The sequence below is a fragment of the Hypomesus transpacificus genome, chromosome 7 (assembly GCF_021917145.1).
Source record: "Hypomesus transpacificus isolate Combined female chromosome 7, fHypTra1, whole genome shotgun sequence".
NCBI lineage: Eukaryota > Metazoa > Chordata > Actinopteri > Osmeriformes > Osmeridae > Hypomesus > Hypomesus transpacificus.
This window is the reverse complement of record NC_061066.1, coordinates 5247489-5273314: the sequence shown is the minus strand read 5'-3', so window position 1 is coordinate 5273314 and position 25826 is coordinate 5247489. Positions and strand designations below refer to the sequence as shown.

Sequence of the window (25826 nt, the reverse complement as noted above, 5' to 3'; positions counted from 1 at the left end):
GTTAGCTAGCTAATCATAGGAATGTTATTCAAACCACAAAACATTTCTCTAGAAACCAACATTTTCTCAATAGTCATTCATAGGTTTGAACCGTCACATGTAGCCCATTCACTTTGTTGATAGAATTTGAGAATCTACAGCGGTAAATACACAAATAAATGATCAGACAGGCAGACGTGGCAATGTTATGCTTTACATAAAACACATGACCACGCTTACTAGCTCAGCTTACATGAAATGGCACAAATCACCACATTGGGGACAATGTAAAATACAGCTCATATTTGTAGTGCATCACTCACAATGCTGCTGTCAGGGTACCAAGAGTAATACTCAACGTCCGAGATTTATTAAGGTGCCCAAGCCCCAAAATAATTGGGATGGGGGGAAATGTTCACAATTCATGGTAATATTTCCAGACATTGTTTCAGGACAAATGTTTGTGATGTAAGTATTCAGATGAACTAGCCAGCTGTCTAGCTAACATTACCACCCAAACGGTGGCAGAGTTACCGAGTGCAACTACACAACAAAACAAGATTGTGTGCACAGAGACAGCTATGTGCATATGGAAAGGGGCATATGTTTATCTGTAGTTGTACGTGAGGGTTGTGTCTTCTTACCTTGGACTCCCCATTGTGCATAGCTGTGGGAAGGAAGCGATATGGCAAGTGGCTCTTGATTAGCCGAGGAGAAGTCAGTTCCTGAGGAAACAGAGGCAAATTCATCATACATCAAAGGCTTCAGAAAAGTATTCAGACCCCTTCACTTTTAGCACACTTTGCAGTGTTTCCCACACATAGACTAATTTGTCGCGGTGCGCCACAGAATCAACACCGGACGCCAAATATTGCGTTTCGTTAAAAAAATGTTTCTAACACTTTAGGTTAAAACACGCAGCGTATTCGTTCAGCTGCATTTCCTTTCCCTTTTCTCCCTCCATCTCTGTCACTTACGCATATTTCTCACATACATACAGTCACAACGTCAGCACATGTTAGCAACGATGCATACATACGCCGTTCTAGTAAGACAGACAGCTATATCAGCGAGCTTTCAGCATTAGTGCCGTAGCTAAAGATCTATTAAAGTTCAGGCTACTTTTCGCTAGGTGCCTACGAATAGGGATGAGTATTGATAAGATTTTAACAATTCCGATTCCTTATCAATTCCTGCTGATCGATTTGGTTCCTTATCGATTCTCCCCTCTACAGCCAACTAGGTGTGTGCGTCCTGCACTCGTTCTAAACACATTTCTCAACATGGCTTTGACTGGCTCTGAAATGAGCTCATACCTACCGCCTCTTCAGGCCTCTGTTTTCAAAAGAAAATAGAAACTAAAAATCGGAGATAGAAACTTTCAGTTTCCTTGTGTTCAAGCTTCTATTACTCAATACTAGTAAGACTTACATCGATCCTAACAACAGAGGAAATAACTTCATAGTGTCACCTTTCAAAAGAGACCATTTACATGCATGTACTCCAAATGGTTCAACAACAGCTTTCAATGTACTTTGAGTATGTTGTTTAGGCGTTTTCATGGTCACTTACCAACGATTTTTTTTACAAACATAATTTATGTTTTCAGGCGTTTTGCAAAATAAATCAAACGTTTTTTAACGTCAACGCCAACTCTGATATTTTATAGTCCGCTCAGCTCATAGAACCAACACCGGCTTTCCCTTGGCTGAGCTATTATCCCGAAAGCTAACGTTATGCTAGCAAGATTCAGAGGCAATAACATTGTGTACGATTGACAAACAGTAAATTTAATAATTTTACAGTATGTTTGACAATAAGATTTGTTTATTTAATCAATAAACTAAACAAAACAGAAACATAATACAAGTTGAGAGCACACTTGTTAACACCCCCACTTGCTCTCACGTTGTCAATATATGCAACATCATCTTCCAAAAATAAATGCAGCAAACTTAATCAACTTATCCTTGGTTGCAGGCTTTGTCAATATATCTGCTACCATCTCGTTAGTTGGACAATACTCCAACATAACTGTGCCATTATTTACAGCAGACCTAATAAAATGATACTTGATGTCTACATGTTTGCATCTTTGCCTGCTTACGGGATTTTTTGCTAAGGCTATTGTACCTTGGTTATCTTCATATACCCTAGGTGGTGAGTACTGACACTGATCAAGATTCTCCAACAGCTGTTTAAGATAGAGACATTCTTGTATGGTAGTGGCTAGGTCTATATACTCTGCCTCACAAGTAAACAGTGCAACAGTGGGCTGTTTCTTGGTCCTCCATGAAATCAAAGCACCACATTTAGTTAGACGTACACAATAGCCTGTTGTACTACGTCTGTCAGTAATGGCCGCCCAATTTGCATCACTGTATGCATTTCTTCCCAGTGTCTCGTTACATTTTCTGTAATACAGCTCTTTGCCAATTGTACCTCTAAGATACCTCAGTACATGTTTAACTGTGGCCCATTGCTCAACAGTTGGCTCTGTGAAATACTGTGCCAGTTTGCTTACCACAAAACTTATATCAGGCCTAGTACAGACGTTCAAATAGATGAGGCTTCCCACTGCCTGTCTATATTTTTTTTTATTTACATCAGTCATCTTTTCGGCACCATCAGTATAGTCTAATTTTTGTTCACAGGGCGTCAATCCAGGTTTGCAATCCTGCATTTTAAACCTGTCCAAAATTGTCCCCACATATTTTGTTTGTGACATCCTCACACAGTTGTCACTCTGGTTAAAATCAATACCTAGAAAATGCCATAGTTTGCCCAAGTCCTTCATTTTGAATCTTTCTGTAAGCATGTCCTTCACATCCGAGAACATTTTTATCACTTGCACCAATCAACAAATCATCAACCCATATTACAATTATCACTTTTGCATGTTCTGTTTCCCATGTGTAAACACAGTTGTCTGCTTGATTCTGCTCAAAATGGTTTTTGGTTAGGTAATCATGTAGCACCTTGTTCCACTTTCGGCCCGATTGTTTTAGCCCATACAATGATCTCTCCAACTTACAGACCAATTTTTCACTTGTACCAGATTCCACCTCATAGCCCTCTGGCTGTTCCATGTAAATTTCATAATCTATTGGTGCGTTCAGGTATGCAGTTTTAACATCCATTTGGTGCAGAATCAGGTTTTCTTGCGCTGCTTTTTGTATGACCACTCGGATACTCGTCAAGTTAGCTGTAGGGGAAAATGTCTCCTCATAATCCACACCTCTCATCTGACTGTATCCTTTTGCCACATAACGTGCTTTGCACTTTTCAGATCCATCCATGTTATTCTTGATTGCATAAACCCATCTACCCCCACTGCTTTCTTACCCTTGGGCAAGCTACTTAGGGTAAATGTGTTATTTTCTCTAAGTGACTGCATCTCCTCATCCATTGCAGCAACCCATTATTTTGCTTTGTCTGAGGTTACAGCTCCTGTGAAAGTTACAGGTATGCTACATGTCACTCTATAACAGTAATCTATGTTCATCTGTGCCTGATCAGCTTCCTCATTAGATGCCCAGTGAGAAGCATATTCATGGAAATAGGCTGGCCTCCTCCTCACTCTAGAAGGGTACCTTGTAGGCTCAGGCATAGCTTCCACTGTCTGGGTCTGAGGACTGCTACTCAGTTCCTCCTCTGACTAGAACCTGGTCGCTTACTGGACTTGCATTCCCACTCTGCCTATTCCTATTGGCCCTCGGCTCCATATCATCACCGCCATCATCATCCACAATGCTGGTCTGAGTCTGTTGCTCAACACAGGTCTTAGAAACAAACTTGACTAACCTGTGCTTTTGCACTTTCCTGCTCTCAGGGAAATAGATCATGTATGCTGGACTGCTTTTGTCATAACCGATAAAAACACCCTTTTCACATCTTGGATCCAGCTTTCTTTTGTCTTGTCTATAAGCAAAACACTCTGAACCAAACTTTTGCATCCTGGATAGATTGGGCCGTCTCCCTGTTAACATCTCAACTGGTGTCTGTTTGGTGCGATTGTTAAAACACCTGTTCCTGGTTATGGCTGCTGTCTGCACTGCGTAAGGCCACAAACCTTTAGGAAACCCACTCTCTATCAGCATGCACCGTGCCATGTCAAAAAGTGTACGCCAATTCCGCTCGGCTGTAACATTTTGATGGGGAGAATACGGTGCAGATGTCTCGTGTCTAATACCATTCCTGACCAACAGAGTTTTGTAATGCTTTCCTGTAAATTCAGTGCCATTATCAGATCTAATACGTTGAATTTTACCATAAGGGGCTGTATCTGCAAGAAACCTCTCTGTTGCTTGCAGCGTGTCACTTTTAATCTTAAGGGCATATACAAACACTGCACTGGAAAAATCATCAGTAAATGACACAACATATTTGTACCCCTCTCTGGACTCTGTGTGAATTGGACCTGCCAAATCTGTGTGCACTAGCTCTAGAAAGGTCTTTAAGCCCTTGCATCAGGCTTTCTGTTTCTAGTTTGCGTGAACTTGCCTTGGGTGCACACTTCACAAGATTGAGATTTGTGTCTTGGACCCAACATTTTCATGCCATCAACAACACCTTTCAACCTCTGCACATCGTCGATATTACAGTGACCCAGTATCTCATGCCATGTCTTTAAATCATAACATCCCTTAACTCGGTCATCACATCCATCAGGTATTGTATGCAAGTAATATAGTCTATCATGTACATGAATGGGAAATTGTGTACCGTCTTTGAGCACCAAAATGTCCTTGCCTTTCTGGAAAGTCACGGTCGCCCCGCTGTCAGCTGCTGCTTGTACCGAGAATATGTCCTGCGGGTAAGAGGGAATGTACAGCGCCCGTCTCAGCACTGTTTTGAAGTGGTGTCCTCGGCTGTCCATCAAGACGACCTCTGCATCACCTCGGCGCTCTGCCACTCCCTTGCACCTTGTGCCGTCAGCCAGCTCTATGCAATGTGTACGGAGTCAGCTGAGTTTTACTATCCAGACAATACTGAAGACGTCAACAGCGACAAAGAAATTGTTAACTTTCTAAAAGAGTCGTTTTTTGTGTTGGAATTAAAGCCATTTTAGCAGAACCGTGTTGTCTGCTTTCTATCAAAAGTTATTGTTGCCAGGCAACACCTAAAACACACCTTGAGAAGATTTGAGACCTAGCTACAATTAGCATACCATTTATTTTCGTTTACAAAATGAAAAGAGAAAAAATGTCATATAAAAACAACTTACTGACCTCGCTATCGCTCAGTCGATACGTTCAGGCCTCAGTTTAATATTTCCCGGCATGACCTCACTCTCGGTTAATAAGTAGTTAAAACAATAAAATGCTAAGTTTAATAATGGATTAAAAATCGATATGCTCAGTTTAATAATGGGACACTCGAATGTTTGCTGATAACACACGCCCCAGATAACGTGAAGTGATCAATAAGATCAATACTAATGGAAGACGAATGCCAGAGCTAAAATGTAGGGGAGACCGGAGCTGGTTGTCACACGGGTTGGTTGTCACAGAGCCAATTACAGCCACACTAGGGGGCACTGTGTAATATGGTTCTCATCAAAGGTTTTCCCGCTCTTTTTGAGCTCATTCCTGTTGTCAGCTTGGAAAAAGAGCAATCATTCCTGACACGAGATATATTTCACATTTTAATAGGTAATAGTAACAATTTATTTTTGTATAAATTTCTTCTGTAACTTAGTACATTTAGCCTATTTTAAGAATGGAAGGGAATAGCTAGAGTTTCAGTAAATGTATGAGATGCTAGGTCAAGCTACGTGGTTGCTAGCCAAACATTTACCTCAGAAGTTCAGATGGGGCTGATTGTCACATTAGTATGTCACACTGTGACAACCAACCCCATAGTATTCCAATGTAGGTTTTTTAAAGTATAGTCACACTTAACTTGATTTTTGTTAGCAGAAAAATTGTGAGGACGTTTTTAAAAAAGACCACGAGAGGGGAGACTACCCCAGATGTTATGCTGCAGGCAGTGAGACAGGTGAAGCTGCAGGGGAGAAGTGACCGAAGTACAGCAGCAGTGTTTGATATAAATTACAGAACGCTGGCTCGATACTGCAAAACCATGAGCAGTGAAGACATAGAAGGGAGGCATGACAAACCTGTTTGTGTTGGTTACCTAAAAAATAGGCAGATTTTCACAGACCACCAAGAAGAGCAAATAGCTACATATTTAGTATGGGCATGTGAAATATATTACAGTCTCTCACCAAAGGAAGTTCGAAAACTTGCATATCAATATCCAGTTGCTCAGAACATTAAAATACAACAGCCATGGAGTGAGTGCAGTATTGCAGGGGCAGATTGGTTTTCAGGCTTTTTGAAACGCCACCCAAGTCTCTCCATTCGTGCCCCACAGCCGACAAGCCTTGCACAAGCAACCAACTTCAATAAGGTGAATGTTGAGTCTTTCTTCAATAACCTGGTAGAGGTCATGAAAAGACATCAGTTTGGGCCAAATGATATTTGGAACATGGACGAGACAGGTGTGACTACTGTTCACAAGCCAGACAAGGTAGTGGCTCAAAGAGGTCACAAACAAGTGGGATCTCTCACATCTGGAGAGAGGGGAACACTTGTGACCGTAGCTTGTGCTGTGTCAGCAATAGGAAACAACATTCCCTCCTACTTTGTGTTTCCAAGAGTCAACTTCAGGGACTACTTAATCAACAATGGCCTACCTGGATGCAAAGGCGGTGCAACCCGAGTTCTTGACCCACTTTGTTACACAAACAAAATGTAGCAAGGAAAAACCAGCATTATTGACCTTAGATAACCATTGCTCTCATTTATCAATTGATGGTCTAGACTACGCCAAAAGAAATGGCCTGGTGATGCTGTCCTTCCCCCCTCACTACTCCCACAAACTGCAGCCACTAGACCGGACAGTGTATGGGCCTTTCAAAAAGCATGTAAATTCAGCGAGTGATGCATGGATGGTAAGAAATTCTGGCAAGACAATGACTATTTATGATATTCCTGGCATTGTCGCCCTTGCCTATCCAGTCGCTGCATCATCTGTGAATATTCAGGCAGGTTTTAGAGTCACTGGCATCCATCCCTTTAATAGGGATGTTTTTGACGAGTCTGAGTTTTTGCCATCATTTGTCACAGACCGTCCTGTGCCCATCCAGCCATCTCTGACCCCTATCAGCAGCACAAAGCCCCCAGACCATCCTGGACCTTCCACACAGCCCCGAGACCATCCTGGACCTTCCACACAGCCCCCAGACCATCCTGGACCTTCCACACAGCCCCCACACCATCCCGGACCTTCCACACAGCCGTCAGACCAGCCTGGTCCGTCTCTAAGTCCAGAAGAAATCCGCCCTCATCCGAAAGCTGGACCAAGGAAAACAGCACTAAAGAGAAAAAGTAAAACAATGATTTAACAGACACACCAGTTAAGGATGACTTTGAGAGGGAGAAAGCCACTGCACAGGCTAAAAAGAGAATCTTCCCACAAAAAAGGTCAAAAAAAATCAAATGGTCAGCTTTCCACTAGTGTGGAGAAGGGGAAAAAACAAGGTCAAACAAATGGCAATGCTTCTTGAATCCTCTGATGAAGAGGAATGTTTTTGTCTTGTGAGTATCGAGACCTTTTTTAACAGCCGACCAAAAGAAACATGGCTACAGTGCGTTATGTGCAAGAATTGGGCACACAAAGAGTGCACCCCTTATAGAGTCTCCAAATACATCTGCCAAAACTGTGATTCTGACTAAGATACACATTTACTAGCCTAATTGTAAAAAAATTCAAATTAGTAAACCTAAAGCTGCCTACAGAAAGATACAAAGCTTATTTACTCTGAAGCACTTACCGAGAAGGCATTAGACTGCAACCAAGCAGTATTGTTTGAAAATGTAAATTATTGTTCATACATAAAACTTGTTTTGAATAGGCTGTTTTCTTTCTTTAGGGCTGTAATACAAATACAAATGATACACATTTTGAATGAAATTAATTGGTTGCATTTTGTAATCCGTTTTTTACAAAAGTTGTAAGTTATTTTATACTATTAAAAGCCTTAAAGGTCACATGACATGATAACTTCACTTTAGGAGGTTATTTAACATTAATATGAGTTCCCCTAGCCTGCCTTTAGTCCCCCAGTGGCTAGAATTTTCGATAGGTGAAAACCATGCCCTGGGTGTTCTTCTCCGCCTTTGAGAAAATGAAGGCTCATTTACTCTGTTTGAAAATCTCCTCCTTGTGACGTCACAAGGAGGAAGATTACATTTACATTACATTACATTTAGTCATTTAGCAGATGCTCTTATCGAGAGCGACTTACAGTAAGTACAGGGACATTCCCCCCCGAAGCAAGTAGGGTGAAGTGCCTTGCCCAAGGACACAACGTCATCCTGATTACTAGCCCAACTCCCTCACCTCTCAGCCATCTGACTCCCTAAGGTCGTGGGAGATGGAGGGTTTGGCCGGGATGATGAGAAGTTCTGTTTTGGCGAGGTTCAGCTGGAGGTGGTGCTCGGTCATTTTAGGTGCATTATTATGCCGAAGTAGTTTTAATCAATAAATAGTGGGTTTATTTATGTTCGGACAGACCTGCCCCCAGGGGCGAATCCAGGTTCCCACTTTTGGGGGGCAAGCCCCTAGATAAAACCTATTATTTTTCCTGTGACCCAGCAAAACTAGGGGAGTCTGGGGGTATGTTCCCCCAGAAGAATTTAAAAAAGATATCCTTTTAAATAGTGTCCTGTAGTGGGTTTTAGGAAGAGAAATTTACACAATTAGATTTAAAATATATATAAATAATTTAAAAATGGGGAGGGGCTAATACAGTTTTTCACAATTGTTAACACACAAAGCACAATTTTCACAACCTTAACGTCATGTACCAATTGCTCGACCCAATTTATCACTACTTTACACTCCCTTATCTGCATTAGACTCTGACTTTCCTTGTTTACACACTGATGTCAATTACACATCACCTTGTTGTCAACACCACACTACACACAATGTTCAGTTGTTGCACACACTTCTCAAGTAAAGTCTCAAAGCATCAACCTACAACACACAACTATTCAAATCTCTAAACACTCTGGTGAGCAATTTGCAATCAGGACTGCAGCATTAAAAGGGCCTTGAGCCTCTGTTTTGTTTGGTGAGCAAAGGAGAACTTAGAACATTTCAACAACCAGAGAAGGAGAGGGGTAACAGTGAGAGGAGGAAGAGGACAAGGAAGAGGACAAGGAAGAGGATGACGAGGAGGAAGAGGAGAAGCAGGAGGTGGAGGAGAAAGAAGAAGAAGGAGAACGGTGATCTCTAATGAGATTCGGGCCACTGTGGTTGACCATGTGCTCAACCATGGTTTGAGCATGAGGGAGGCTGGCCAGAGGATCCAACCAAATCTCAGCCGCTTCACAGTTGCTGCCATCATTAGAAACTTTAGAATGGAGAACAGGTATGAATTATATTTGCCTTGTGTACTGAAATATTGCATATCAATAGAAAACTGTTTGCTCACTGTATTTGTATTTTGCAGGACTGAAAGAGAACCACGACCATGCCACATTCAGAAACATCCAGACCGTTGCCCTCTCTACACTGTACCGTGTTCTCCGCAGGAATGCCATGTGGATGAAACAAGTGTACAGGGTCCTATTCGACCGGAACACATCAAGGAGTTACGGCAAGAGTTTATAAGTCCCATACATTCATCGCTGACACATGCATGTATTGCACCTGTAATGTGTCTCACTGTACCTGTCGTGGAAGTTTTTGGGAGAATCAATCGTTTAAGCTGAAGTCTGGTGAGGTATAGAGTTAATGTTTATTTGACATAGGCTTAAACATAATAACGTTACCAACATAACATCATCAGCACACAAACATAAGACAATAACACAAAGACAATTCCATACAGCTCCATCTAGCATTTTAGAATGGAACCGGGAGAATCCAGCCCACCAGCTGTGACAATCAGGGCACCCTGTCTCAGATCAGCATCACCAGAGTACTAAGAGGGCACTCCCTCTTCACACCTGCAAACAATGAAACCAATCAGTCCACTCCCTTCTGCTCTGTATTTAAGACAGTCACTCCCTTCACTCTGTGCTGAGTCTTGTTAACATTAGAGTAACATTCTATGCAATACACAGATAGACCCTGTGATCTACTGACCTTGTTTTTGCCCCTGACTTTGTATCTGCTTCATCTGAACGATTCCTAGACGCCGTGATCCAGACCCTTGCCTGTCCTGTGGAACCTGTCCAAGCCTAGCCATCATTGCCCAGTTTGCCCCTGTTTGACAAACGCCTCTGACCTGACTACCCTTTTGGATTTCCTCTCTGGCTCTGACTGTGTATGACCCCTGCTTGTCCGACCATGCCTAAATAAATCTGCACTTGGACCCAGTACCTGTTGTCTTGGGAGTCTGTCCGTTACACCAGCACTACTCAGCTGATGGCCCTGAACCCCCCAGAACATTCTTCAACAGACCATTTTATAGATACGACAATTCTCAAAAGTCATTGGTCCATCCTAGAGACCTGAAGCTATACCAAATCTCTTCTGTCATTGGTTAAATCCTTAGAACAATACAGTTGAATCCACATTGTCTTCAGAACAACTGTCTCTTCTCCCCAGGTGACAAGAACTCTTTCAGGTCACCCAGACTTCACGTCTCCTAGACTTCATGTCTCCTAGTTAGGTGTTATAAAACTACAGGTGGCATCTCTACCAAATGAGTCGAATCAACATACATTGTATGAAGCTTCTTAACCAACTGTAAACTTCTCCTAAAACACATTAATTGTACATAGGCCCAACATTTCTTTCACATACTCCACTGTGTTGACCCATCTGTGTCCTTACTATACAGTAACTTGCATTATCATGCTGTCTGTTCCAGCAGATCCAGGATCATGACACAGCTAATGATCTATATGAATACATGAATACATATTCATTGATGAGGTTGGATTCAACCTGGTGAAGAGGAGGCGGCGGGCAGAAATGTCATTGGCCAGCGCACCATTGTTGAGGTCCCTGCCGAGCGTGGTGGGAACATCACTTTGTGTGCTGCAATAGGTTGAGCAGGCCCGCTGACTGTACTGTACTGTTAAAAAAAACAACATATGAATGCTGCATATGTGTGCTGTTTTATGTTTGACTATGAAAAAATGTGGCCTACACTGAGACATTTTACAAAAGTTGAAATGGCTCATTCTCCAGAGTCAGTCGTTCATATGGTGTGTTCCATTTTGAGAATTGTGTTTTTCTATTTTGCACTACTGTGTGCTGTGAATGCTTGGTAGTGTGCAGCAAATGCTTTTTGTGTGTACTGTTATGAATGGTATGTGTGTGTCATTTGAAAATATGGCTGTGTGTACCAAATGAGAACACGAGTTCCATTTTGTGAACAGGTGAGATATTTGATGGCAAAGAGTCCTCTTACAAAGGGAGTGTCAGGTTTAGTATTTTGTGTGTGAGGTTTTCAGTTTTGTGTGTGCAATTTTGAGAAAGACGTTATTGTTTTGAGAAACGTGTGTTAACAATTGTGAAAAACTGTAAAACCTTTGGAGGGGCTCCAGCCCCTCCCTGAGTCACCACCTTACCGCAGTGGAGGGGTTTGCGTGTCCTAGTAATCCTGGAAGCTATGTTGTCGGGGGCTTTATGCCCCTGGTAGGGTCACCCAAGGCAAACAGGTTCCAGGCGAAGGACCAGACAAAGCGTGGCTCAAAAACCTACCATAAAGAAAAACAACAATGGTTCTCAGTTGCCCCTGCCCGGAAGTGGGTCACCTGGGCCGTTCGGCGCCTGTATATTGGGGTTCACCCCGGTGGACGAGAGGGTAGCCTCCCTCCGCCTTCGGGTGGGGGGACGGGTCCTCACTGTTGTTTTGAATGCCAATTAAAAGGTTTTGCCCACATAATGCGGTCCATTGCGATCTCAAATCTTGGAAGAACCTCTATACAGAAAATGTTGCTACTGATCGGGAATCTAGATCTGCAGTTTATTGGACAGTGCACATTAATCACAATTAAGTAAAAGTGCCGGTTTTAGCCAGCCGGCTAATTTCCAATCCGCAGTCCCTGGGCAAGTTATTAAAAACAGTTACAATACAGACAATCATTGAACAGTGAACACACGGAGGGCAACATAGGACAAGCAAGACATAGCATACAGATAGAGCAACATAGAACAATTAGCAACAAGACAAAATCCATAAAAGCAACAAAGTGTTTCCACACCTTACAAGCCACAAACAACATGGAAAGCGACAATACACAGCTAGGGATTATGTTTACAAATCTGGTTGCCCTTTAGCCATGTCTTCATGTTTTTGGTAAAAGTGTGATAGGTGGTGCAGTTATGTGTGTCTGATGGCAGTGTATTCCAGACATTTGAAGCTCTCACAGAGAAAGCGGATTTACCAAAAGTGCTTTTCCTTAAGGGAACTATACAGTCGCCTCTCATGGCAGACCTTGTGGTTGTTTAACAAAAGGCAGGAGGTAGTTGGCACTGCCTATCTACCCATCTACTGAAGCGACAGATCACTTAGTACCAAGATGTATCTCGGTCTTCCTATAGGCTTGTTGCATCTTGTGATTCTCAAATGGGGGTACGCTGCGGTACTGTAAGGGGTAAGTGAGATTTCATATAAACACGTTTATTGAAAATTAGTTAGATAAATCTTCCATGCTGACCAAAATTATACTACAATGTTTGACAAAAAGACTAGCTAGCTAGCCACGTCATTGTCCCCAAATCAAGATTTTTACGAACAAAGTAATTGGCATGTTGTGCAGCAGCCTGTCTGAAGTAGATTGACTAGCACAGTGAATAGTAAATGGGATGTGAGATAAGCGTATGTGACACTGAGACTGAAAATTCAGAAAAAGTTTAAAGAAATTTGAAGTCACTCATTGTTGTAATTACATGTTAGCTTGTGTTTCAAAATTGTAAATGGAGGCTTTGTGGCCCTGTTGTTATGGGTACTTATTTCAGACACTTAACAGGCTCATACTAATGTAGCCAGCACAATAATTTGGAACGATGAACAGTTTCTCTGGAGCTACTTAGTAGGTGTCCGCCACCCCTGCAGCCAATCAGAATTGAGTATTCACCCTGACCATGATATACATGTGTGTGTGTATATATATATATATATATATATATATATATATATATATATATATATATATATATATATATATATATATATTATTTATATGGCTTTTATCTAACCTGTTTGGGGCCAGTATAGGGTGTACATTATTGAAAAAAGATTGAGAAGCACTGGTCTAATAGATGCCTAAATGGTCCATCTGGTGTTGGACTGTGTGAAATGGGAGCAGAAACTGAACTGAGAAACATTATAATGTGCAAAGTACATTGCTGCTTTTTGCAGATGATGTGGTCCTGTTGGCTTCATCGGGCCGCGACCTTCAGCTCTCATTGGAGCTGTTCGCAACAGAAAGTGAAGCGGCTGGGATGCGAATCAGCACCTCCAAATCTGAGGCCATGGTTATCGACCGGAAAAGGGTGGAGTGCCATCTCCAGATCGGGGAGGAGTTCAAGTATCTCGGGGTCTTGCTCACGAGTGAGGGAAGAATGGAGCGCGAGATCGACAGGCGGATCGGTGCGGCGTCCGCAGAGCTGAGTTGAAAGGCAAAGCTCTCTATTTACCAGTCGATCTACGTTCCTACCCTCACCTATGGTCACGAACTATGGGTAGTGACCGAAAGAACGAGATCGCGAATACAAGCGGCCAAAATTAGCTTTCTCCGCAGGGTGTCCGGGCTCTCCCTTAGAGATAGGGTGAGAAGCTCGGTCATCCGGGAGAGGCTCAGAGTACAACCGCTGCTCCTCTGCATCGAGAGGAGCCAGCTAAGTTGGCTCGGGCATCTGATCAGGATGCCTCCTGGACGCCTCCCTGGTGAGGTATTCTGTGCACGTCCCACTGGGAAGAGGCCCCGGGGAAGACCCAGGACACGTTGGAGGGACTATGTCTCTCGGCTGACCTGGGAACACCTCGGGGTCCCCCAGGAAGAGCTGATGGAAGTGGCCAGGGAGAGGGAAGTCTGGGCCTCCCTGCTTAGGTTGCTGCCCCCGCGACCTGACCCCCGGATAAGCGGTAGATGACGAGAAGAGAGACGGGGGGCTCCAGCCCCAAAATAAGGCTAGATACGCCCATGCCTGACCCAACTACTAAAATAAATCCTAGAGGAAACACAGCAATGCCTTATATAAACTTTGAACAGACGGTCTACTAAATGGTCAATCAATCAGTGTAGCGGCCTCTGTGATTGGCTAGCACTAGTCAGTAAGACAATCTAACCCCCCAGGCCAAATGTCCCAAATCCTTTGATGTAGCAGATACCTTTCTAAGTCAGGAGATAAATACCTTAAGACAAGGTAGGGGGGGGGGCAAGGGAGGGGGGGCAGGACGCACAGATCTAGTTGGCTTTAGAGGGCTGTCAACGGGGCATGGAAGCTCCTATTGGGTCAAACAAGGTGTCAATCCCATTGGACATACTTAAAAATAAGTGGGAGACGGACTTAGATGAACCTATTTCAGAAGAAATGTGGCACAAAATAATACAGAGAATTTTCTCATCATCCATATGCCTTAGACATGCTTTTATACAATTTAAAATTGTTCATCGTCTGCACTGGTCTAAAGTCAGACTCTCTAAGATTACTGATATAGACCCCACATGTGATCGATGTAGGCAGGATCCCGCCACTCTGCTGCATATGTTCTGGACATGTCCAAGACTTTACATGTTCTGGCTGAATATTTTTGAGACCTTCTCTGGGATACTTGGAAAGGTAGTCGAGCCATCCCCACTAATTGCATTGTTCGGTGTAGCCCCCGAAGACGCCTCTCTTAGTAAAAGGGAAGTCAACATGGTGGCCTTCTGTTCGCTTCTAGCTAGGAGGCTGAAACTGTTTAAATGGAAAGACCCTATTCCACCGACACAGTCATTGGATCAGGGAGGTCATGTGCCATCTAAAATTGGAGAAAATCAGATATACAGTTAGAGGGTCTACTGAGAAATTTTATAATATTTGGCAGCCTTTTTTTACTTTTGTTGAGGGAATGGAAGCTGACAATATGACAATGTAAACAATTTCATTTGTATGATTTCTATTTACTTTACTCTATTTTTTTCTTTACGGATGTCTGGTTATGTAATATTTGTATGTCTGGTATCTGGGAGGGTGGGGGGGTTGTTTGAGTTTGTTTATCTGTAAAATGTAAAAACCAATAAAAAGACCTTGATCAAAAAAAAACAAGGTGTCAATCGAAAGGGCAGAGTGTATCGGCCATTTTAAGACTACCCCTGCATTTGTACTCGACCCACATCTCCTCCTATGAGCGATAGTCATAGAGAGACTGAAATAAAAATAATTGGTGAAGGAAGAATGAAGCAACAAGATCGTGGCTATGTATGTATATAATTCATTGTTTTGAACTACTCGACATGGTACGATACTTTGGACCTTTAGGAATGTAAGCAGATGAGGTTTTGATGGGTTGTGTGCATACCTGGAAGTGGAACATTCCGAAGTAATGGTTGGTAAGTAAAACTTTTTTCTCTGGCATTGTTGAAGGAACGGTCACCGGACAAAGACGTTGACGGTACTTGCTGTTGCGAGTTGAGCTTGAATTCATTTATTTCAATGGAAGCACAAGAATCGTAGCTTTCCAATGATGTATCATTTGTGTAGTAGTCTTAAAAATATATTAGAAATATTAGAAAAAAATATATTAGTTAGGAGTATATTAGTTAAGTGCGTCGTAACTGAGGGAGGGGAGGGGGGGGCAGCATTTCTGTATCGCGGGCGATACAGGACTCCTCACTAATTACTCAATCGATCCTGCAGGAACTACCAGTGATGTGGACCATTATTTTAAAGTGAAAAACATGTTACCTTCTCACTATTTAATCAAGCGTTACCTTGTCATCCCGCGATAACTGTGATTTGGACCATTATTTCAAAGTGAAAAACATGTTAACACCTCACTAACATGTCACCCCGCAAGAACTACAACATTAAACAACTGCAGTGATTGGGTCAAACATTATATGCACTGGAAGATTTCAATGAAATTGTAAAAGAAAATCCTCCATAATGCAGAAACGCACATGGGCATGCAAGAATAAAGCACTTTGTAAACTGTCTGAATTAAACGTTCTTTGTTTGGCACAATGATGAAACCTAGCATTTAAACAATTAAATTCTGTATTGTGGAATGAAACATTCAACACATTCAACAAGCTGTTATGAGAAACGGAGTCAAACATAATGGCTAAATAAGTAATAAGTAGGTACATGGCTAACCCTAACCCACACCAACGTATAGGCCTACTCACTCTATAATGAGTCTAGCATTGGCCACTACTGCAAAATACAACAGCAACACAATTCCAAAGGGATGAAAATGATGAAGGAAAAAAGAACAAATGGCAGGACTCTGAATTGGGTTATCTAGCAAGTTATTTTAGAGAACAGGAACGTGGCCCAAAACGCTAGCTACAGTTGTTGCTAGCTGTAAAGCAAGGCTAGCTGTCAGCTAGGTTAAAAAAAGTCCCATTCATACAAGCTATAGTACTGCAATCGAAATTTGCACTTATTCTACAATTCAAAGTTCTAGTAAAATTCACCTAGTCGTTATCTAAGGGATTATGTTAGCCAAATACTGGATATTTACCATCCATAAAAATGTGCCAAATGTCTGTCTGATTCCGCGCTCCAAACTCACTCATTGACGGTGCACCAGAGTACAAAGGTATAGGGAAAACATTACATGGATTTCAGGACAAATAGGTTTTGTTAATGTATATTGAAAGGCAAGTCGACTGGATTTGGAAAATGGACCGGCCGGGATTTGATATTTGATATTATTTTTTATTTAATGGGGCAAAAAAGGCTGCAATGTCCCTTCCTCATTTCATGATTACTAGAAGAAGAAAAACTATGTATAAAAAAACAATAATCAGCTCAGGGGGGCCACCTTAGTAATAATCAAATACCTACCAAGGAACTACCTTTGTACTAGATTTGCAATTACTTACTGCTTAGTTAAACTTGGTTCAATATTAGTTAATAGTATTAAGTTTGGTGTTAATGTTAACAACGGACCATTATTTGAAAGTGTTACCAAGTCTACCATTCAATCATAAAATAAGATCCACAGAGTATTATAAGTGAGAAACACTACAATGGTTTTGGGGTGTTCCCTATGTGTTGAGAAATGGTGTGATGTTTGTTGCTGGACAGAGATTGGACAATAATAGTTGAGCATTTTAGTAATATTATTCAACTCAAGTTAGTTTTTTTGTATTACAGGTGACAGGAAATATTTCATAAATTGTTTTCTTGGTTTTAGAAATACATTTTTGCCTTGCCATCTTCACTAGAAGTTCTTGCTAGTTCACAGAGTGGACGAGACCGAGGACATTTCTCTGCCAGAATGACTAGCTAATCATATCGAAAAGTTGTGTATTTGTTTTACTGAAGAACCCTTTCAGCCTCTGGGCTACACGGTTAATGTGCAAATTAAGTGCAACAGTATGGAGGGTACTGTAACCTTAAAAACATCGGCATCACAAAAACAAGGAGCATAAAAATGCTGACATAAGCTTCAGGAGAAAAAAAGGCATCAATCAAACTTGCTTGCTGGTGATTATTAAAGTGTCACTTTATCATTATCTAGATTTTCCTTTTAAAGTCAGAGGGTGTTTTGTCTTAAAGTTGTTGTTCATTCCCATCTAGAGCCTACAGTTATTAGATGTGTCTTTCCCTCTTTTTCATCTGGCCCCTTTTTAATATACATCCTTTGTGTTGATTGATAGGCTATACAGTATGATGATGATATGTGTTACTTATGGAAAATGGGGATAAACGTCCGGTGCATTACCTTACCCTAGTTACAGTAGGTTTTCAATAGGTTGGTTGTCGGATTAATGTTTCATTTGAACATAACTAACCTGAACATGTTACACTACGTAGCTGGTGCTAGCCGTGTCAGAAAAATGTCATTGTCCAGGATGACCTTGGGGTATAGGCTACCGTGCACATGGCAATGAAATAACTTTGAATTTGACATAACAAAGTAGAGATAATAAACCAACTAGTGTAAAACAAGACGCCATGGGTTCGTTTTCCTCCTGTACTCCCCAATAGTTTGAGTCAGCAGTTGCCACAGATTTAGACCCTTTGCTGTGGCACTCCAAACTGTGGTCATGTATGGGCAAAATGTGCAGCCTGTTTGCATTTCTTATCCTTGAGATGTGTCTAGAACTTGATGGAGTACATTTGTGGCCAATAAAATGTATTGGACAAAGGCACACACTTAAAGTCCAATAATACACACTGCATGTCAGGAAGAGCTCTCTGTAGACCTCTGTGATAGAATTGTGTCAAGGTAGGTCCAGGGTACAGAACCATTTCTAGATTCAAAAGGTGAGTGTTGGCAGGAGTACAGTGGCCTCAATAATTGTGAAATGGAAGAAGTATGGAACCAAGTATGGAAGTCCAACCAAACTGAGTAACTGGGCAAGAAGGCCCTTGGTCACTCTAAGGTGATAGAATGATCAAGATGGCCCCGCTGATGGCAGCCTCGGCCGATCGGTATGCTCTGTTATTGTCTTGTTTTTGTCTGTTAATTCAGTGTTCTGCCAGGATTCCCTGAGTTCTTAACAAGAGACAAACTTCTAAACATCAGGGAAACAACTCCCATGGATTTACTTCCCAATTTGCTGCTTCCAGCTGCAGAATTCGTGAATATTATTATCAAAGACATTGTTCATGCAGCGAAACGCCGTAATAGGGGAAAGATTCAGCATTGTTCTCTTAGTCATTCAAAAATGACTAAATATAGATCTGGAATAATTTTTTAAATAAAACTGCAAACCTTTCTACTTGCCATGCAAGTTCGCGTCTCTCATCTTGGTCGGATGTTACATGCCTCCGGGTCCACAGTCCATCGTTAAAGAGGCCCAAAACGTGCTATCTGAACAGATTCTGAGTGTAGAGCGAGCAAATCTGAATTCCCTGGTACTCGGCGACTTTAAAGATCCTATGACATGCTGTTTTTGGATGCTTTTATATAAAGTTCAAATCATTTATTGTCAGGTACACAGAACAACACAAGACTGGGCACTGACTTTCTTACTGTAAGACAAGACAATTCCAGCACCTGGCATAACATAACAAATAAGTACACAGAACATAATTTACATCAATGCTAATACAGGGCTCCAGACTAACTTTTTCCCTTGGTTGCACTGGTGCGCCTAACTTTTTTATTTAGGTGCACCAGCACAAAATTTTGGTGCACCCACATTTTTCCTTGCGTCACCACAATTTCAAGGTCACCTTTAACAAGAACAAGGTGTAGGTTATCATTGGTTTTATTTGAAGCACAATTAAACTATATATACAAATAAAAATCTTGTGATCAGTGCTTCACTGAGCTGCCAAACTAAAACATTGCAAGCAAAAAAAAACATTTCAAAATAGAAAGTGCTACTGACCTAACATTTCATGGCTCAAAGTCTTATAGCGGGTCCCCCCTTGCTGTCGCATGCCCTTCAGATGGTCAACACCTGTAATTTGGCTTTCTTGCCCTTTGGCCTTGGCTAAACCAGCTTGCCACACTCTCCCTAGCATCAAAATCCCAGCTCCATGGGTTAGCTCCATGGCCCAGCTCCGTAACTCAGGGATAGACAATTAATTTTGACATGGTGCCACATGAGAAATTTGAAATGTGTTGGAGGGCCGCATCAACAATAACTTGAACTTAATTCTGCTCACTATTCATTTCCCCCCATTGTAAAGAGCAGTAAAGTATATATTTTGTTTAGCTGCTACTGGTTATCAAAAGAATAAGGATATTCTGTAAATTTTTATATAAATATTTTACATGTTGGTCAACTAGGAAAAGACCATCGAAGTAACAGTAAAAACTAAAATAATCATGACATCAGTGTTTCATTTTATTTGTATCTAGTTAATCTTCACAAACCATGAAATGTTGTTTTGCTGTATGTTAAAGATATGCAATTGATCAACTTTTTACAAAAAGCAATACTTTTTTCCAGTTAGTTTTTTACAGTCGCTAGGACACATTTCTCAATACTTTGGTCACTTTTTCAAAACTCTTCACACAATTCTCCTAACCAACTTTCAGCTCGGCACAGCAGTTAATTTCATATTCAAAATGCACTGAAACTACCAAATCACTTCATACATGTCTCAAATCAACTAATTCTTCCATAACACTAGCAAAGGTTGACAGCCAACAAACATACTTTGTCACCCACAAAACAATGACCTAAAAATCACTAACAACAGGTAGCATTTTACAAAGTCTTATGTAAACCTCTCTACTGTTTAGAATTCACTGCAATATATGTTACTGGAATGAATCAGACATGATGCAGTATGCTTCAATATGTTGTGTATCTTTCCTTTTTTTTCTCACTAATTCCAGAATACAATAATTTGTATACACACCATCCACTGATACAGATACAATAACAATGCTACTGTAATCTTCTGCATTTGGCCATAGGTTCTCATCCACATCACATCTTATGTCATCTAGGGCAATACACCTAGGAAAGAATCTTCTGGCATGCCTGATCCATCCCTGGCAATGTCCAGGCATCCAGCATTCATTGCGTCCAGGAGGTACATTTGGTCATGTGGATGGTGGTCATACAGTAAACCTTCCACCTCCATGAGGAGAATAATTATTCTATGGGGTTGAGGAATGGAGAGTAAGGTGGGAAGAAAAGTGTCACCATCTGGGATGGGCTGCAAACCACTCGGTGACTGCACGGGAGTGGTGAAATGCCACATTGTCCCATACAAATGTTGGCTGATTTCTTCTCTCTGCATCCCTTTCCTCACCTAGCACAACCCTTCCGTAGAGATCATTTCATAGCATTTTATTTTTTGATTCAAAATATATTTCATTACAATATAACTGTAGAAATTTAGCACATTTCTGTCTTATTCAGTTTTGTATTATGTTATTGTTTTGAACTGAAGTTTAACAGTTTTGAAAACAGTATGTTAGCATTTGCAAATTGGCCTGTAGGTACATAGAGTTTTGGTAGTTGTTGTGTCGAAGTGAGAAAAGAATGAATGTAATTTGAAAGATGTAGTCATTTAATGCATTTTGTGCCAAAACAATGATAAATGATCCACAGTTTAGCCCACATATACTTCTGTTGTGCTCACTGTGTGAAGAGTTTTGAAAATGTGACTTAAGTATGAGAAATGTGTCCTAGCGACTGTAAAAAACTGTAATTTTGTTCTGTGAGAGGAATCCAGTGGGCTTGAACAAGTGCATTAAAATCTGGCAGAATGTCTGACGTGGATATGCGAAGGACAGCTGACAGGTGATGATCAGGGACCTGCAGTTTAACTAGCAAACCATTAACCATCAGCCCGCGCCCACTGAATCAGTCAAGTTCTTGTTATGTCCGCGTTAGTTCTTTAGTCGCTTAGTGCCAATTCAAATTATAATCCTTCAACACAGCGACCTGTTCTCCAAAACTAAGAACACAGCTTTGACTTTTGACAGATACTTAGAAGTCCATGTCTTTAAAAATGTTAAAAACTCTACATTCTGTATCAACCTTTCGTTTTTCAGTTTCGAGGGCTAACTCTCCTGTCGGTGAGGTTGCGCAAGCGCACATTTGTAAATCGCCCGATCACTAGTCTTTCAGGACTACATATTTTTAAACACACTCTGCACTCTAATGCACATGTCATTCATACTGGTAAACACAAATGGCAACAATCAAATACAAATAGAGAAAACATGTCATTAACTAAACACAACCACTCAAAATGTATTTCACTTGTTTCAAATGATGTGACACAACCAATATATGCCAGTTCAGAGAGCAAACAGGTTGTTGAAGGTAAGAAAATATTGCTTGTGATGTCGACAAAGTGCTCTGGCCTAACCCAGCCCAAAGACAAGAAGAAGCACATTGATCACATGTTTATTCCTTTGATTTTTGTCCTTTTTACTGTAGTATTGTATACTGTAGTACAGTGCATTGTAGGCTGTATACTGTACAATGAACAAATTGTATGGCCCTGAACATTGTGCTTTCCATTTGTTACAGTAACAGTACTGACTGCTCAATAGATTTTGACTGGTTGCAGGTTCATACCAACAAAGAACAAGAGTGAGTTGTGAGTCGTGAGATGCAGGGTACAGTACTGTATAGAGGTACAAGGAGGAGAAAGAGCAAAAACAATGCAAAGAGCAGAGTAGAGTAGTAATTTCTGATCAATTTTGAACTACCATGATAGAACATGTTTTTGTTCATCAAAAGACAATAACGGATAAATATGAAATTTGTTTTGAGATTACGTCAAACTGTCTGGTGTATTGTTAACTGACTGCTTGATAGTGTATATCATTTGTACCACTTTGTTTATGATTTGAGGGTGTTTGATTTTGAGCACAGGTAAATCTGTTTTGACGCGAAAGTTTCATTTTGCAAGAGGATTCAGAGGTTTTGTAAATAGTGCTTGAAGATTAGGTTTTGTGTTTACAGTTTTGAGAAAGTGGGTGACTGTTTCAAGAAATGTGTTTTAGCAATTTTGAAAAACTGTAATTGAACATAACAATAGATTTTTCTTGTTATTACCAGTCTGTGCGGTTGTTATCCAGGGTGCTACTGTCCTTGTTAGAGATGGATACATTGTATGTTACCATTTACAGACAGTTTAAATCACACACTAGCTGATGCCGGTAAACAGTCAACCATTTTCTCAAAACTGTAAAAAAATAAAATAAAATCAAACTCATTTTCCAAAACCTCTGACTCTTCTGGCAAAATCAAACACTCACCCCTAAACCATGTAACCTGTGCTTAAAATCAAACTATGCTGTCAGATCATAAACACAGCAAATCAATATATAAACACCATGGAGCAATCATTAGACACAACACATAAAAGTGGAGAACATAACATCCAGGCCATGTAGTTCCATGTAAAAACAAATTTGTTTATGTATACACAGTAAATGCATTTACGTAGCAATAAAGAAAATTTATTTTGGATTTTGAAACACTGGATTTTGGTGTTTCAACACCGATTGACACTTTCCTGATGTATGACTATGTTTAGCCTGTGTTCTGCACCTCTGTTTTGCCAACCGTCTCTGGAGGAGGGGATCCCTCACTGAATTACTCCTCCCAAGGTTTCTTACAGTTTTTTACAATCACTTTGACACAAATTTCAGAACCTTGATGTCCTTTTTCTAAACTCTAGATACAAAACTCAAAACAGTCAGTACTTGTAACACACACTGCCACATGTTCAAAGCATAGCATTGTATGTTCATATATTTAAGGACACCTTGCGCATGCAGAATCATTACAATTTTTCACGATTGCTAAAATACATTTCTTGAAACAGTCAACCATTTTCTCAAAACTGTAAACACAAAACCAAATATTCAAACTAAATTTCCAAAACCTCTGACTCTTCTGGCAAAATCAAACACTCGCTCCTAAACCATGTAACCTGTGCTCAAAATCAAACTATGCTTTCAGATCATAAACACAACCAATCAATATATAAACACAATGGAGCAATCATTAGACACAACACAAACAAATGTAGAACACAGCATCCAGGGCATGTAGTTACATGTAAAGAAGAATTGTCTTGTCTTAAGAATTTCAGTGCCCAGTCTAATCTTGTGTTGTTCTGTGTACCTGACAAATAAAAGACTTGAACTTGAATTTGTTTATGTTTAAACAGTAAATTCATTTACTGTAGCAATAAAGAAAATGGATTTTGAAACACTGGATTTTGGTGTTTCAACACCCATTGACACTTTCCTGATGTATGACTGTGTTAAGCCTCTGTTCTGCGCCTCTCTTTCACCAACCGTCTCTGGAGGAGGGGATCCCTCACTGAATTGCTCATCCCAAGGTTTCTGTAAATTTGTTCTCCTCGAGTGAGTTTTTCTGGGAGTTTTTCCTTGTCATCCTTGAAGCTCGAGGTTGGCTGAGGGGCAGTTCTATGGGCGTATGTGAAACCCTCTGTGACATTGCTTGTAAAAAGGGCTATACAAATACTGTAAATTTGTAAATATTATAGTAACCGTCACAACTTAGTACTGTCAACAAAGAACAAAGAAAAAGCCCTCTGGTGTGCTGGATCCAGCCTAGAAATCACTCCACACCTATGTTACCACAGGCCAATCCATTGCCTGTAGGAAATTGACCCTGGTATATTGGTTTCAGTCATAGACCTTCTTCCGCCATGCAGAGAAAAATTATTCAATTGGGTTGAGAAAAGGGCTGTATGGTGGAAGGCAAACATTTACAGTAAAAAATGGCTGGTTGATGTTGAACTGTTCTAGTCCACGGACGCCACGGTGAAAGCTGACATTGTCCCAAACCAGCATTAGAAACGAGTGTGAACAATTTTGAGTCATTGTGTTTTACAGATGACAACTGTGTTGTAGTTGTGTTTACTGTTTGCCGCCTGTGTTTACCATTTTGCAGCACAAGTGCATCACAGTAGAAAATGTGTTTAGAGTTTTGCCAAAAGAGTGTCTGATTTGACAAATTGGTTTAGTTCCCTGAACATTTGATTCAGAGAATGGGGTTTAGTGTTTTAACAAGTGAAAAACTGTAACTGTAAAGCAGAATGCCAACAACACATAAACACATAGGTTTAAATGTTATGAACATAAGTATTGTAGCAGTTGTAGTCTTTACAGTTTGACAAGATAATATCAATATGGATCAGCATGAAGGATTATAATTATAGCTAACAATAGCTATCAGGATGAGTTCAAATATTAACAGATTGTTAAGTCGTAACTTCGCCGATAAAGCGTCCGGGCTCTCAAAATTCTATTTAAATGCCTCTCGGTAATAACGATTCCTTGCAATACCAGGCTTTTTAGAATGTCTTTGTAACTTTTTGTAACTCGTTCCCAGCCTAAAATACAGTACACTTTTTACTGGGGCACGAGCCCCAGTAAAAAGGGTCTAACGACGCCCCTGACACCACCCTCATTGGGCTCATCTCTGGTGGGAATGAGTCTGACTATGGAAGGGAAGCTGACGACCAGAGGCCTGTTCCATAAAGCGAGTTTACCGAATAAGCCAGACTTATGTCAGTTAGTCAGACTCATTTCTAGTTCATTCGGTTCCATAAAACTAGCTCAACGTAGTTCAAACTCGGTTACTATGGCAACTTAGGCTGCGAAACTAGTCTGGTCTGGGGCAGGCTAACTGTCAGGCTTAGGGTGACTTGGTGCTTAATCAGACCTTCCTGTAAAACTGACCCAACGGGAAAACAATGATTTACTACGGATATTCTCATTTTCTTATTCTCATCAGTTCAATATGTTCAACATTGAAAGAAAATCAACTTAAATAGCCTCCATAGGCTACAACATTTAGCCTAATGCATTAAACGATGATGAACAATGATTTGAAAGCCTACACGCCACGTTAAACGTAGCCTATGGCTAGCCTAGTTTGTGATTTCAAATGTTTAGGCATCAGGCATAGGCCTATCTCAATCTAAACTAGAGAGGGTACAATTTCTGGGGAAATCGTAGGGTGTGCTTGCTTGCTTCTGATGCAGGTGGGTCCGCTTTCCCTTCTAGTGATATTTTCAAGCATTTGGCCTACTCATATTGCATAATTCATTAAGAACACCCTTTGAAACAAGGAACCCCCTTTGAAACCAGCCACTGTAACAACGTTGTCACTGGCAGTTCAGATGGAATTGGGATTCAAATAGTAGGGAGGACAAACCCGTTTGAGCGTTTTTCCTGAAAT

At 40.9% G+C, this 25826-nt stretch overlaps 1 protein-coding gene across 1 annotated transcript in view; it reads right to left on the bottom strand.

Moving 5' to 3' along the window:
* The window catches only part of sult4a1 (sulfotransferase family 4A, member 1), a 167922-nt gene that overhangs the window by 71817 nt on the left and 70279 nt on the right, over positions 1-25826 (bottom strand). The window contains exon 3 of the mRNA XM_047022905.1: positions 624-704. Coding sequence (XP_046878861.1) covers positions 624-704 — 81 coding nt within the window. The remainder of the gene's footprint in view (positions 1-623; positions 705-25826) is intronic.